The 14,558-nt window shown below is 38.3% G+C and overlaps 1 protein-coding gene across 1 annotated transcript in view; it reads right to left on the reverse strand.

Moving 5' to 3' along the window:
• Positions 1-1,478: 1,478 nt before the first annotated feature.
• The window catches only part of LOC111664349 (1-phosphatidylinositol 4,5-bisphosphate phosphodiesterase delta-3-A-like), a 33,231-nt gene continuing 20,151 nt past the window's right edge, over positions 1,479-14,558 (reverse strand). Inside the window, exons 4-16 of the mRNA XM_023418892.2 lie at positions 12,547-12,775; positions 12,068-12,197; positions 11,617-11,842; positions 9,424-9,625; positions 8,326-8,470; positions 7,965-8,117; positions 6,890-7,033; positions 6,610-6,763; positions 6,350-6,466; positions 6,000-6,178; positions 5,505-5,640; positions 4,685-4,834; positions 1,479-4,563 (exon numbers count right to left, since the gene is read on the reverse strand). Coding sequence (XP_023274660.1) covers positions 4,415-4,563; positions 4,685-4,834; positions 5,505-5,640; positions 6,000-6,178; positions 6,350-6,466; positions 6,610-6,763; positions 6,890-7,033; positions 7,965-8,117; positions 8,326-8,470; positions 9,424-9,625; positions 11,617-11,842; positions 12,068-12,197; positions 12,547-12,775 — 2,114 coding nt within the window. The 3' untranslated portion in view covers positions 1,479-4,414. The remainder of the gene's footprint in view (positions 4,564-4,684; positions 4,835-5,504; positions 5,641-5,999; positions 6,179-6,349; positions 6,467-6,609; positions 6,764-6,889; positions 7,034-7,964; positions 8,118-8,325; positions 8,471-9,423; positions 9,626-11,616; positions 11,843-12,067; positions 12,198-12,546; positions 12,776-14,558) is intronic.

A 14,558-nucleotide genomic window follows, 5' to 3' on the forward strand; every position in this document is an offset into this window, starting at 1 on the left:
TCCAGAGGACTGGTTTTGTTTGGTGACACCCTTGGGGGTCACATGTCACACGCTGACCCACACTGGCTGCCCAGTTGGGTCCTTGGGGGGAAGGGTCGTCCCCAGGTGTGAGGAACTGTGGAGTGAGAGTTCCTTTGTCCAGTGGATCACAGAAACATTTGGTCTCTTGAATGTTGAGACCCAACAGAAGAAAGAAACAGGGTTACCGCCTTCGCTGCCTTAAGGAAGCCAGATGACACGTATGATGCTACTGCCGACTCCAGTTCTCTAGATAGTCGATCTTATCGAGGGCTGCCTCCAGCTTGCTCTCAACTTCAGGGAACTTAGTGATGTGAATTGCAGCGGCACCCTTGGAGATGCTTCCTTAATCCATGTATCTAGTGTGGTGATTTTAGACAAGCACACTTCGAGTGTCTTTAGAACTGGGTCAAAATTTTTGTCAAAGGAAGTTTCCACATCTCTGAGCACTTCTTATTTTTTCCACCAAGCTGTCGGCATCTACTTGACCCAGAAGTGGTGACATGTTGTCCGCCATGTTGACTTCGCTGCTCTGACTGAACTCCTCCTGACTTAGCGGATTTCATAAGGTTGAGCTTTTTCTGGGTGCCCGGCATCCACCGACTTCTAGACTAGGATAACCGCTCACTTCAGCTGCACTTTCTCTGAAATAAAGGCAGAGAGGATGACGAGCTGTGGGAGCATAGACAATGAGCTACCACTCCGCCATTTGCGTCACGTGACCCCCCTTAAAATTACAATTACTTGGTTAATAAGTAGTATTTGGGTGGAATATGCCTTTAAAACTACAATTACTGGGATAGTAAGTAGTATTTGGGTGAAATATGCCTTTAAAACTACAATTACTTGGATAAGAAGTAGTATTTGGGTGGAATACAACTTTTAAAACTACAATTACTTGGATAAAAAATAGTTTGCAGGAACATACTATTGGACCAATGGAGCATAACTTGATTGGCTGGATGTTAGTTCAATTACAGTCAGAATCAATTGCTTATCCTTGGTATCCGGGTGTTGAATCTGAATTTTTAACTTGAACTTGAATCTCAAAGTCACAGTAAAAAAAAAAATCAGATACAATAATTTCAATGCGAAAAAAGAAAGAAATCAGTGCTAGAAATTCACAGGCTTTTAAATTCCAAAATCTAGTCAGACATATTTGCTTCCATATTAGGCCTGTTGGCAGTGGTAGTACAAGTTGTGGGCATTAACGCAGTTGTTTAGGTTAGAGAAGTTTTCTGACCAAATTGTAGAAAGTATGAAGCACTGCTACTGTAACATGTAGCATATTCGACGCATCAAATGCATATCAATACAATTTTGCTTTTTATTCTATTCAGTCATTTGACCTAAATATTCACTTAACAAATTGAATAAAACATTGGGAAATAAGATTTTCTAGGATCTCAATTTTTTGTATGGAGCCCATAATATGATGATGATGATCATAAAAGAAAATGTAATGCTTGAATTCCACTTTATTTTTAGTTATCATTGTCAGAAACATGTCATGTATGTATCATTTGACAGTATGGTTAGAACTGAACTTCGGTTACTCAAATACCATCTAACATTATGAGGTTCTTCAATTTGTTTGGATAATGGTTATTATATTCAGTGTTTTAATAATTTTCTATTCTATCGTGTATATATGAGGTGGTTAAATAAATATCAGGTCATTTAACATACAGCTGGTGCAATATTGATGAAAATGTCAAACAAATGCACTTGCAATGTTGAGTAAAGTGCTAAAAATTCCTGGATTTGCCCCTTTAACTGAATCAGCACCAAGGTTTTTCCTTGCCAATGCCCTACCTCCCCCACCAAAACTGGTACAAATGGGTGCCGTACTTTTTGCTTAATCCTGGTGACAAATAAACAGACACATATAATCTCATTGGAGTAGGTAATAACCCCAAAAATATATATATGTTGAATTGTACATTTAGTGTTAGGGTTATCATTTATTCAGTTCAAAACACACAACTTTGGTCTTTCTTACCATGTATATAATTATTTCACTTACAGTTCTTGTTTTATGTACATGTGTGCAATATTGTCACAAACACGGCTGGGATTTTTTAAAACTGTTAAATATTGGCAGTAGCTCAAAAAGATCGTATTTTTGTTAAAATGATTGCACATTAAGTTCTTTATCAAATAATGACTAATTTGGCAAAAATGCCAAAATATATTTGTTTAGACTAATACTACAGAGAGACAGACTAATACTGGTATCAAGTAGGCTATCTTTTCATATTCCCAGCACCCAGCCTTGATTGAAACAATACATAATATTGCAATATTTACACAGTGTTCTCTGTGAGTTAAACTCTGCATGAAATATTCATATTATTTCTTGTCATGTGTAAATTAACAAAATAATAATGTCCTAAAACCAAATCCTCCAACAAACTTGAACATTTCCTTCCTCAATTAAAACAACACTGTATAAAACCTTACCTTCAACACTTACAGTGGATGACATAAAAGATTGATGCCTAACAAAGAAATGTGTTGTATAATTTGTTCAAACACTGACAACAATAAAGTCATGTTACAGTCACAAAGGATCGTCAGTCAGGTTGACTCTGCATGCACAAAACACACCTGAACATAATATGGCTACTAAAAAAAGGAATTTTGTCAGAACCTAACTAATTAGGCATAATACATTAGGCTGCATTATAAAGGCTTATTATTATAAGATATTTTCCAAATTTGAGATATACTGTATATATATGTATATATATTATGTATTGGGGACATTGCCCAATTTTAACCTGATATCAGATTTACACTGAAAGCTGCATTAGGACCTGAACATCTCCACTACAATGTTAAAAGGACAGGTTTGGATTTCTCTCATAATACATAGAGATTGCTTCATCGCTGTTTGAACACATCTGTGGAAAAGTATTGTAAACTCAGGGTTCTCACTAGCTTTTTTCACAGCCTTTTTCACAGCCTTTCTTAATAGCCATGATAACAAGATATGTGGTTATTGTAATTGGGGTAGTGGTTTTGAGAAACTCGGTGACCCCAGGTAGATTTAACTGGGAGAATGCAAATGCCATGTAAATAGGTATCCATGTTTCTAATCAACTCTTTACAAATACAAGTACAGACAGGTTAAATCTGGCAAATCTGCATTTACACAGCACTAACCTCATAAGTAATCTTGTTATTACAGTGCATGTAAATTCACTGAGTGTGATATGGCCAAAAGATTCAGAAAAAGCTGAAAATTGAACCTTGAAATTTGAATATTTTATCATAGATAATCTCAATGTAATATGTGCATGCCATATGTACATCAATAGAGCCTAGTGACAAGCTTGCCATCATACAGACGGCCAAGATGTGATGATAGTAAAAACTGGGATAAGAGCATACACTTTCAGACCGTTGTTGCTACAAATAGTAATGAAACATAACTGACTCAAGAGTGTAAAAGAAGGTCAGAGAGAAGTCAAAATCCAACCTACTTTCTCACTGTGGCACACCTGCCCAGTTGCTGCATGAAATAAAGTTGGATTGTTGGTTTCAGAAAATGGAATATGACAATGACTATTAGTTCTATGAATGACCCCTGGTTGTTTTAAAACTAATTTTAAAAATCTGAACATGTCCCTGAACACTTCATAGAGGATGGCTACTTCACACACCATGTATAAAGTCTACACTTGGGATGTAGGCTATCTAATCTTGTCAAGTAATGGTCAAATCACATACCAGCAGACTACACAAAATAGACACAAAAATATGATACAAATAGTTAAAAAAAATTTCCTATAGAAGCCATGAGACTTAACTAATTGCAAGGTAGCTTATATGTTCAAAATGTAAAGACAAAATCTAGCACCAAACTTGGTCATGGTATACCTTTGCAGGCTGGATCAATGGGTTGTAATTAAGTTCTTCAGTCCTGCTCTAACAATCAAACCCCCATTAAATGATAAATTAAAGAAACTGTTAGTATTCAACAGTCAGTCAATGTTATTAGAGGGAATGAGGCTGGGCGTTCAGTTAAACCTTCCAATCACACCCAAAATTGGCATTTGGTTCATCAGTGACGTTATATCCCTCCCTGATTATATCTCCATGTTTGCTATTTTGACACCCTAAGGAAGATCAGGGACTTAATCACAAAACTAACCACCATGGTTAACTATAAGCATCGAACATTGAGAAAAGCGTTTGGTTTCTTCTTCAAAAATTTGAAATAATGGTCAGCATTTTTATCTTTAGCATCAGCATTTGCAAGACAAATTTATAACCACTAAGTTTTATGAGTTTGGGGCCACATCCTTTATTTCCTTGGTCAAGGCAGATATGTTCAGGGATCTTCCCATCGTGGCTTCCATGCTTCATGTGGCTAGGGGAAGAGGGTAGATTAGGGTTCCTTGGCTAAAGACCTGGCTGGTGATTTTGCTGATGATTTGTAAGGACTGCTCTTGCAAGGGGTGACTGTGATGTGGATGAAGAGAGAGGAAGGTGAAAGGCTGGAGCCATCCAGCTTGCGCAGTTGGACATGGCGATAACCTGCAGAGGTAAGGGAAAGAAATTCAGGAGAGCAAATGTTTATTTATACTGTCTTGGCAATCTCAATCAAGTCTTTGTGACAGCCCCCATATTAGTCAAACCCTACTGTCCCTAAACACACCTGTGCGGAGACTGGTGAAAGGCAGGGTGTATTGCCCTAGAAAGTCATTGCTTGAGGTATAGTCATAGTCTTCCACCATGAAGCGAACCAGTGCCAGGTCAGGGATGTGGATGGTAAAATTAAATGTACAGTCCCACCTTGGGTTAAAGCCTGAAACAAAGAAACAACAATTTCTTACACAGTTATACACACATTTGTTTTATGAACTTTGCATGAAATCATGTTCATGCAGTATGTGATTCCCATCCAATTTTGTCTAATGTACCCCCACAGATCTGTCAGTTTAACTAACATACCCATAAGAATAGCCATAGGTGAGTCTAGTTGGCACTGGACCCACCCAATAACAGGGCTTCAAAGGGCGTCAAATCTGAACCGATCCATAAGGAGCACAACTGTTTATCAGCATATTGCTTTGTCCATTAACCATTTATCAGTTACCTAGCTTTTTGCCAATACTTCTAGCTAACTGCTTAGGCTTCTCTGCTAGTTTTCAGACACTCTCAATGACGACATTTTTCATATTATTTCAAATTAGTTGAACTCCGTAATCTTTCTACATATCCCCTGACAAGTACCCCCTGGGGTTCAAGCACCCCTGAGCAGGAATCACTTCTCTATGGTAGGTCATTGTCATCTCTAAGATACTTTAAAATGCAATAGTAATTTTATGTTGTTTACAACTCATACAATTATACAATCCTTTTCAGCCACAATCCACTTTCAACAATGCTTTCTAAAGCTGTGTATAAGTTCCTTCATGCTCCTACTGAAGCCATTTAATTGCCAAATCGTCTTTTGTAAGGTATAGGGTATTTACCATTGTTATCAACATGATGGGTTTTCTTCTTATAGTTGTCAATGGGTACACCATGTATCTCCACCCAAACCTGAGGGTCCACAATGGAACTGGGCTTGTCCCAATCTGGTTTGGGGAGCTGCTGAGCTGAAATAACCTAGAATAACAATACAGGAAATCTTAATTTCATTAGAGTATCTTTCCAGAATGGAACAAGAAGCGCTAACAACAGTTTTGACACTCTGTTACAATGGCCCTCTTTGCGTGTAACATTATGGTCCCGTTTTCCTCCATGGGTCCTGTTTGGAGTCAAGGTACAGTCAACTACGACTCCCTCAAAGCATTTCATTCAAAATTATTTATTAAGTATAAAATTCTCATGCAGTTTAATGTTGAGGAAAATCATTATCTTTCAAATGCAAACTGACAGTGGGAAAATACTTAATATACATACATAAACCGGCATTTCTGCTACTTGCTACTCATTTAGGTGCTACTCATATTGTGCCATCTTACCCGAACAGTGAGCATTACAGGTCTGTGGCCAGGACCTCCACCAACATTCTCTGGGTTGAAGGTGGTGTCAAACTGGCACATGAAGGGAGGTTTCAGGATGTAGCCACAATGACCATTCTGCAGGAACCTGCCATGGTTTAGGTCCATCTGCTCACCGGGTGTCTGGAAGTTCAAAGCAACTGGACACCACAGCATGTATTTCAGTTTACCACAATGGGTGATAGGGGTGTTGTGCCATTATATCAAAAAGAGGAAGGTAAGAAATAAGACAGATTTATTTCTGAATGACAACTCTCTTATTGGTCTGTTTGCTTCTCTTGACAATTGAGTAACTTAAAATAACTTCTCACCAATTTGAGAGCCTCCATTCCACATCTCCTGAGGGTTGTAGTTCGAGGACTGGAGGCGCTGTCCTGAGGGGTAGATCCGGCTGAGCTGGTGACTGTTGTGACGCACAAAATACATCCCTGGAGGGTAAGGATGAGGAAAGTCCAGTTAATTCAATAGTATACTGTGGAAAGAATCATTTTCCTGAACAAGGTAGGAAAAATAGGAAACTTTCTGTAGCCACACAAGTAAGTGTAAGTGTAGTCACAGACACGTATCATACCTGAGTCCTTAATGTGTCTGAGAGCTTCACTTTCAGAGAAAGAGGACATTTCAGTTGTTGGTTTTTTGGCAGCTTGTTCAAAGCTTTGAAAAGGAACACTGCGGGTGTACACGACCAACTCTGATAGCTCTGGACTAAGCTTAGACGCACCTGGCTGAGAAGATAGACATAGAAAACCATCAGATTCTTGACCAACCAATGCCTCAACCCCCCCACCCCCACGCCTAGTAAATAGACAAGAGCCACTACTGCTAGAGCATACTGGTGGTGTTATACCCACCTTCCTCCCCTCTTTTCTTGGGCAGGGTTTGCCTTCAGTCCAACTGACATCCTCATCTGAGGAGCTGAAGTCTGAAGCACTTAACGAGCACTCCTCCGCCACATGGTCCTTCTTCCCCTTCACAAGGATTTTCCCTTTAAGGTCCTGCGCAGATACAACCAGCATACACAGTACAGATACACAACACACTTTACCAATTAGTTTGACAATGATAATTACAGTAAAACTATTCTGTCATGCTAATCATACCACTAGAGTCACTACTGAAGCTACAGACATCAAAACTGCTATTTTATCACTGACAAAAAACAAAAACAAATCAGTATGCATAACCCTAACCATGGCCCCCTACCAAGCACTGTATTTGAGTAGTAGCATAACACTATAACTGACACTACCCCTACTAAGCACTATCATTAAGCAGTGGTAACCATAACACTAATCCTCACTGTGTTTAAAAAATAGTAATAATCTATCTATCTATCTATCTATCTATCTATCTATCTATCTATCTATCTATCTATCTATCTATCTATCTATCTATCTATCACTGAGGCACCAACTCTCATGTACATTATGATTATGTGTAAATGTAAAATAAGTGGGACACAGGAAAGCAGATGGCCCCAGATTTCCTGAGTAACACAGTCTACTCTATGTTTTATGCATAATCCTACCAAACTGATTACAAATGCCTTAATTACATGACAGAGTAATAAAAGTCCGGCCATCCAGAGTGAGAAAGTTTTAATATGTGCTGGGGTGAACTCCTTACGGAGGAATCTGACTGAGAGCCACTTATTGGCTATTTTTTAACCATGTTCACATTCCATTGAAAAGTAGCAAGCACATTACAAACTTCTATCTGTGCAAATCATGTAATCATGTCAGTCTTTAAATCTTCAGGCAAATGCAAAAACATTCAGAGTAACTTACACATAAAAAAAGAAACTAGGCAGCTCCAGGACACAAAAGCATGATATATGTCTAACTTAAGGACACTATTAGTCTCGATAGACACATTAGTTCTTATGGGACTGAACATTCATCCGCGTATGGAACAGTGTCTTCTTACCTCTGGAGAGGGTAAGTTGTGACAATTGAGACCATTGAGGGGCTTAGTGAGCAGCTTGTCTCCCAGGATGGATTGCAGCTGTTGAGCCATTATTGTCTGCTGCTCCACAGAGCAATGGTTTTCCAGGGACAGGATCAGAGGGTAAGGAGAAGCCTGGGAGAGAATGATGAGGGTACAATGTCAGGGAGAAAATAATTTTCTCCATAGAGAATATTAGAGGAAGATAATTATCTTTTGCCCCTTCAACAAAACGGTCCCTTTTAATGCATAGATTTACAAGTATATATTCTTTGTCCACACAAATGTATTCAATTAATCAATTTACAAAGCCCAGTAATTTTTTGTATCAAAGTGTACTCACTTTAAAAGCGTACTCGTTGATAGTTTCAATGACTTCAACAAAGGGTACTTTGGAGGTGAATGTGTGTCCATGGTAAATGACTGGCTCTCCTTTATCTCCATCCCAGCAGTCCAGCTCCACGCAACGGCAACCATGACTGAGAGCTCTAATAAAAACATCATCATTAAGAATTTCTGAAACAAAGGAGATTCTGAGATTAAAGGTGTAATGTAAGTTTGTAAGTTATCTGTGCCCTTCCCTGTACCCTTCTTTTTTTATTTTATCACACTTAATTTTCTGAATTTCTTTTGTTTCTGTCTTGTATTCTAATGTCTAATGTCTGATTCGGTTACATAATGCTATACAGATGGTAAAGCCCTTTGAGGCAAACTTTTGATTGCGATATAGGGCTATATACAGTGAAAAAAGAAAGCATTCACACCTTTTCACTTTTTAACATTTGACAGTTATGTTGCAACCTTATGCTAAAATCATTTACATTTTAATTTTGATCAGATTTATAGAATCATTTTCCCTCAACAACCTACACACCATAATCACAAATGCAAACTGAATTTTGACGTAAGTATTCTGACCCTTTGCTGTGATACTTGAAATTTAGCTCAGTCGCCTCCCATTTCTCATCATCTTTGAGATGTTTCTATCTTCACCTTGATTGGAGTTCACCTGTGGTAAATTTAATTGCAGCCCCCACTAATAATTTCCCATAATGTCACAATTGCTTTCCTTTTTAATAATTACATGACTTTAATTTGCATTAATTTGATAATTAATGTATACATTTTGTTGTGTGATATCGTGATATGCTGCACTTGTCAGTGATGGTGTCAATGATGATGAGATGATTAAATGATCAAAGGACTGAATGTGAAGAAAGCCCAGTTGAATCCTTCAAAAACAAGCAACAGAAATGGTGTATTTCACAGCCCCATTTGAAAACAAAAGGAATAGGAGACCTTTGTTGAACCTCTAAGATGTATTTGGTCTTGTAATTTGGACTTCAGAGGTGGATAGGAAATCCTGTAATAGCATACAGCTTTATCTTATTTCTTTAAGCTCTGTATGTACTTATGTTTGTGGTGCCCTAATCATTATTACCGAATGTATGGCTCTGTGCTGCTGTCCCCAGTCAGCTGGTCCTTAGTGAGGTATGTGTTGTGGGAAGAGGAGATGAAGTAGTGAGCCAGTGGGCGTCTCATGTCTTGGTAAACCCTCGCATGTTCAGGGTTAAAGACACAGTTCTCCTTAGACAGCATGTACATGGTGAAGCCATTAGGGGTCATGAACTGGTTCTTCTGGGCTGCACAGAGCAAAAGGCACAAACACAAGTGGAATACATGACTGGTGGTAGTAGTCATAGTGCAGTTTCTACAGTACAGCTAATATATAGCAATTTTAGCTGTACTATATTGTCTTTTGGACATAGAGCATAAATGGGTTGGAGACAAACTCATCCTGTTTGTAAGATAGAAACCATGTTTTGTAATAGTTTTGAGGAATTAGGTGCATCAGTGTCTTCACTACACTTCTTCATCTAAATATTTGCTTGGGCCTTTCTCTTAGTATATCCATATATATATATATATATATGCAAGAATTCTGGGTGGAATTTTTGGTTCTGCTTTAAAATTTGACAAAAGTTAGATAGACAGTATTAGTTGTTCCTACATTAGGTCTATAATGAAAATAATAAAACAGTTCTCTCTTTTGGAAAATTAGAAGGCATCTTACATGTTTTTACCACATGGACTGGTGCCAGTGTACATTTCTGATCTGCTTAGTCCTTATGCTCAAACCCCTCAGATCTTCTGATCACCTTCTGCACACCATTCCATTTTCCTACTCCCACAATAGCCCTGTTCACACCTGGCATTAAAATGCGTCTCCATGGTCTTGAGGTGCCATTTGTGATCGAATATCACTTCCCTGCTCTATATGCAAATAAACTTGTATGCATTGTTGTTTTTTCCATTCTATTCCATGTATTTCCTCCTTCATTATTATTTCTGAAAATAGCCTTTTTAGGGACAATATCACGCTCAAAACCTCATCAAACTTTGCACATGCGTCACGCCTGATAAAAAATGTAGATGCTTTGTGGGTCTTGCAAAATGCCTCGATAGAACCACCATGTAAATTTCAAGAAAGTAGCCCTTGCCTTGTGTTTAATCTACATGTGTGAAAATAGGCACATGTAAAATGACTTACAAAAAAGCCTCCTGCACCCATACCCTAAACCCAACAGAAAGTCAGCCATTTTGAATTTAATCTGCAATTTTGGCAGTGCTTTTGTGAATTAAGGATGTCATACATTAATGAACTCCTAGAGTATTAATCAGATCGACATCAGATCTGGTCAGTCTAATTTTAAGACCTTTGCGATGCTAAATTGGAAAGATTTTGAGATTTAATTAGAGGACCTGGCTGTGGTGGTGCACCAAATTCCGATGTTTCACCATGAAAAAAGAGGTTGTTATGACACACATTGTCCAAACTGACCCAAACTTTGTATGATTGCCAAGAGTCCCAGCCTGAAGACATGCATATGCCAATATTCAGTTATAATCGTAGCGTACCTTGTGGCAACAGAAAATGTCTTGTTTTACAATTTGACGTCCTCCTCCTAGCAGATTGACCACATCCAACTCAAACTTGGTCAGGAAATGCTTAAGACCTTGATGATGCCTCAATGTGAAAACTGTGACTTTTTATTTTTGTTGATTTTTATGTTTTGCCATGAAACAGGAAGTTGCCTAACCCTAACCCTGACCAATCTGGTCCAAGCTTCATATTTTTGATGACAGCTCCCAAATGAAGACATCTACATGCTAATATGGAGTCACAGTCATGGCATCACCTACTGAAAACAGGAAATAACCCATTTCCATAAAAGTTTCATGGCCTGGTTTATACTTGATATGCAGGAAAATAATGCATGTTGGCTGCATCACGTGGCCTTCCAGCGGTGCCCCCGAGGCAAGGGCCCGCATATCGCTGCTTGCAGCTTTAATTAGGGCCCAAACACTGACCGTTGCGATGACACTATTGTAATTCGTTTGAGGCTTAATAGGACCCCGCAGAAAATTTCAAAGAGGCACTACTCACAATGTGTTTCACCTACATGTATGAAATTAGGTAGGCACATGTAACATCCCAAGACTTACTAGATATTTTTTGTTTAACACATTGTCACTGAGTTTCTTCTGTCTCTCATTGATTTTATCAGACCCGGTTTTGTTAAACATACACCATATAAATATTGCTAAAGTATATTGTTACTTAACACTGTACCCCACTCATTAAGTTCATATGTGAGTATGAGACTTTGGGCATGGATGAGTGAAGCGTCCTCCCCCTGGTCCTTCAAGAAATCCCTCAGGTCCACAGTAGAAAGTACACAGCCATTTGCAGAGTAGCGGATAAACACAGCATCTATCTCCGGTCTCCGTAACAACTCCCTGCAGAAAACTTCAATCTCCCCGTGGTCCAGACGACCATCAGCTGACCGGTCACATTTCTCTCGGAGAAACACAATAAAAGACAGAAGATGAACATCAATTTTCAAGCTGGCTTCAATTTGTCATTCCTAAAGCAATGTGTATTTAAATAGTGGTGATCTAAAATAGGTTTAAATATTATTTGAAACCATATATGACAGGATAAAGTTTGTAAATATGTGTGTGTGTGTGTGTGTGTGTGTTTGTGTGTGTGTGTGTGTGTGTGTGTGTGTGTGCCCATTCACCTGGAAGAGGCTGCGGGCATATTGGTCACTCAGGTCAATATTGATCATCTGCAGCAGGGTCTGGACTTCTTCATAGCTCATCTTATCATCATGATTCTGGTCAGCCCGACTCAAGTAAGCATGAATCCAAGTGACACACAAGCATTGTTAAGGAAACATCACAAGATGAGAATGTGTTATACAGTAGTTTGACCTAGATATAGTATTGAAGGGCAGAATTAATATCAAGAAGTGTCCTATTGATAGAGTTGGGATTCTGGGATTTTTGGAACTTCTTCAATCAATAACGGAGAGACAAAAGTACCAACATATGTTTTCACTGGTTAAACCGTTGCCACTCTGGTTTGTGTCTCTGAGGGATCCTCCAACAAAAGTTTGTTATTCTTCATTTCTTCCAAATGTATATGGCAGTGTTATATGTTCATTTTTTGGAACAATTATCTCTCCAGATAAGGCTAATTGAACAACAGTTAGGATATTGGTCAAGTTTTTCCTTCTGGGTCATATTCTCCACTCTCTCTTGCAGAGTTCGAATGCCGCGAGCCCAGTGTTGAGCCTCCTCTTGGCTCTGACAGAGGAGATCCAGGCTCTTCCGGGGCCCTTTGAAGACCACTGTCAAACACTGGCCTTCAGGTACTGAGCCAACCAATTGTCGCAACATTTCTGACTGGCAACCCTCCCGAATGCACTCCACCTCCAAGATGGAAACTGATGTGTAGGAAACAGAAGGAGAAAGAAGAAGTGAGAAGAAGAAAGAACAAAATAGATAAAGAACAAGTACTGTCCAATTAATTATCCATCCTGTTTTTAAGTGTAACATTCACTTTTAGAGAAACTTATCAGTTTTTTGTTGTTGGCTGTGTTTGCCATGGGTGTCCTCAATCATGAAGGGTTTAAAAGAGCAAAAAAGAAAATAGGGAAAAAGCACATTTTGTGTGCAGGTTGTTTCACTAAAACTCTATATTGAGTAAAACACAGAAATAACATGTCCTCCAACTTAAACAACCATATACAGTGTTATTTTTCCCATAATTGTATTACTTGTGGTAGGCCGCCGACATATGCCATCGACCACCACATTTTGATTTTGTTTTCTTTTTTCTTTTTACTTTTTCAGGAGGGTAAAATCTTATTCCATTGTGGACCTGTGTGCAGTGGGTTATTTGTCAGTAAGTACTTAGCAATTGAAATATTTGCAGTAGAGTATGTCATAACTTTTATTATTGTTTCTTGTATTGTATGTTTTGTTTCAGGGCGTCCCAGAAAAAGGGAGCTTGCTCTCAATGGCCTTCCCTGTATAAATAAAGGTTTGAATGAATGAATGAATAGACTATAAAGCATTATTTAATATTTAATTTAATGATCTAACAATAAAACATCACTGTGGGTCATAATAACATGCCTGCACAGATGACCTTCAGGTTCCTTTTTTACAAGAAAATTGTCTCAGAAATAAAGTAAATTTCCTATAAACATTTTAGAGATTAAGTGATGAGAAAAGTGATGACCAAAGGGGAAGACTATAGCACAACAGACTGAGCAAACTGAGTAAATACTTAAACCCATACAAATTAGTTCTATCCTACACAACACAGTCCTTACATCACTGGAGGAGAGATGATGAAAGAAAAGTGAACCTTTAGTCTGTCTCCATGTTCTAGTAAATGCATTACACAATCATAGGTGTCGCTTTAGATTTTCTATTTGTGACTTTCACTTACAGGCTCAAATTCAGATTTTATAATGCAAACTCACCATCTGATTGGTTTCCATCTCTCATTCTATGAATGATCAATTTATAGTACTCGTAGTAATTTGCTTAATTTGGGTAAATATGGCGATAATCATAATTGTTATGTGGAACAGATCATTTCAGCGTCACCACTAAATTGGAGTAAAAACATTTATGTTTCCTTTCAGATGATTATACTTGCCTTTCAAGGCTTCTGTACTTACCTCTAAAGGTAATGAAAATGCAAGGGCATAGGTTTGGTTTCAATATTGGTAGGGACACAACGGCCCTGCCACCCCTCCAATACAAATAGGACTTTTTAATGCTGTCAACCAGTTTATTAACATAAACATGAAAACTATAACTATAAAAAACTATATGCACAGTAACTGATGAAAGACTAAAAGAAAGTTAACTTTAGGAAACTACCTGTTAATGGAAAACACTTGCATTAAATGTTAATGGAAAAGACATTTTTATATTCAGTATAGGCATACCAGTGTTACAGTTCCTCTTTTCTCCTTGATTTCACATTTAAAACAAACTCCACCTTGACCAGCTACAACAGTTTAATGTTGCTAATTCAGTCATACTGTCATGTTCTGCCATGGCAGACACTTTTTGTTAGTTTTATTTTTGACTTTTTGCACTTCCTGTTTTATTTTGTATTGGTTTCCTTGTGTGTCTGTGTGTTGCTTCCTGTCTTGGTCCTGTGTCTGTGGTGATTGTCTGCCCCGCCCTAATGTGTTTCACCTGTGT

Source organism: Seriola lalandi, unplaced genomic scaffold (assembly GCF_002814215.2).
Source record: "Seriola lalandi dorsalis isolate HSWRI2012SDOR001 ecotype SW California unplaced genomic scaffold, Sedor1 jcf7180002054585, whole genome shotgun sequence".
Classification (NCBI taxonomy): domain Eukaryota; kingdom Metazoa; phylum Chordata; class Actinopteri; order Carangiformes; family Carangidae; genus Seriola; species Seriola lalandi.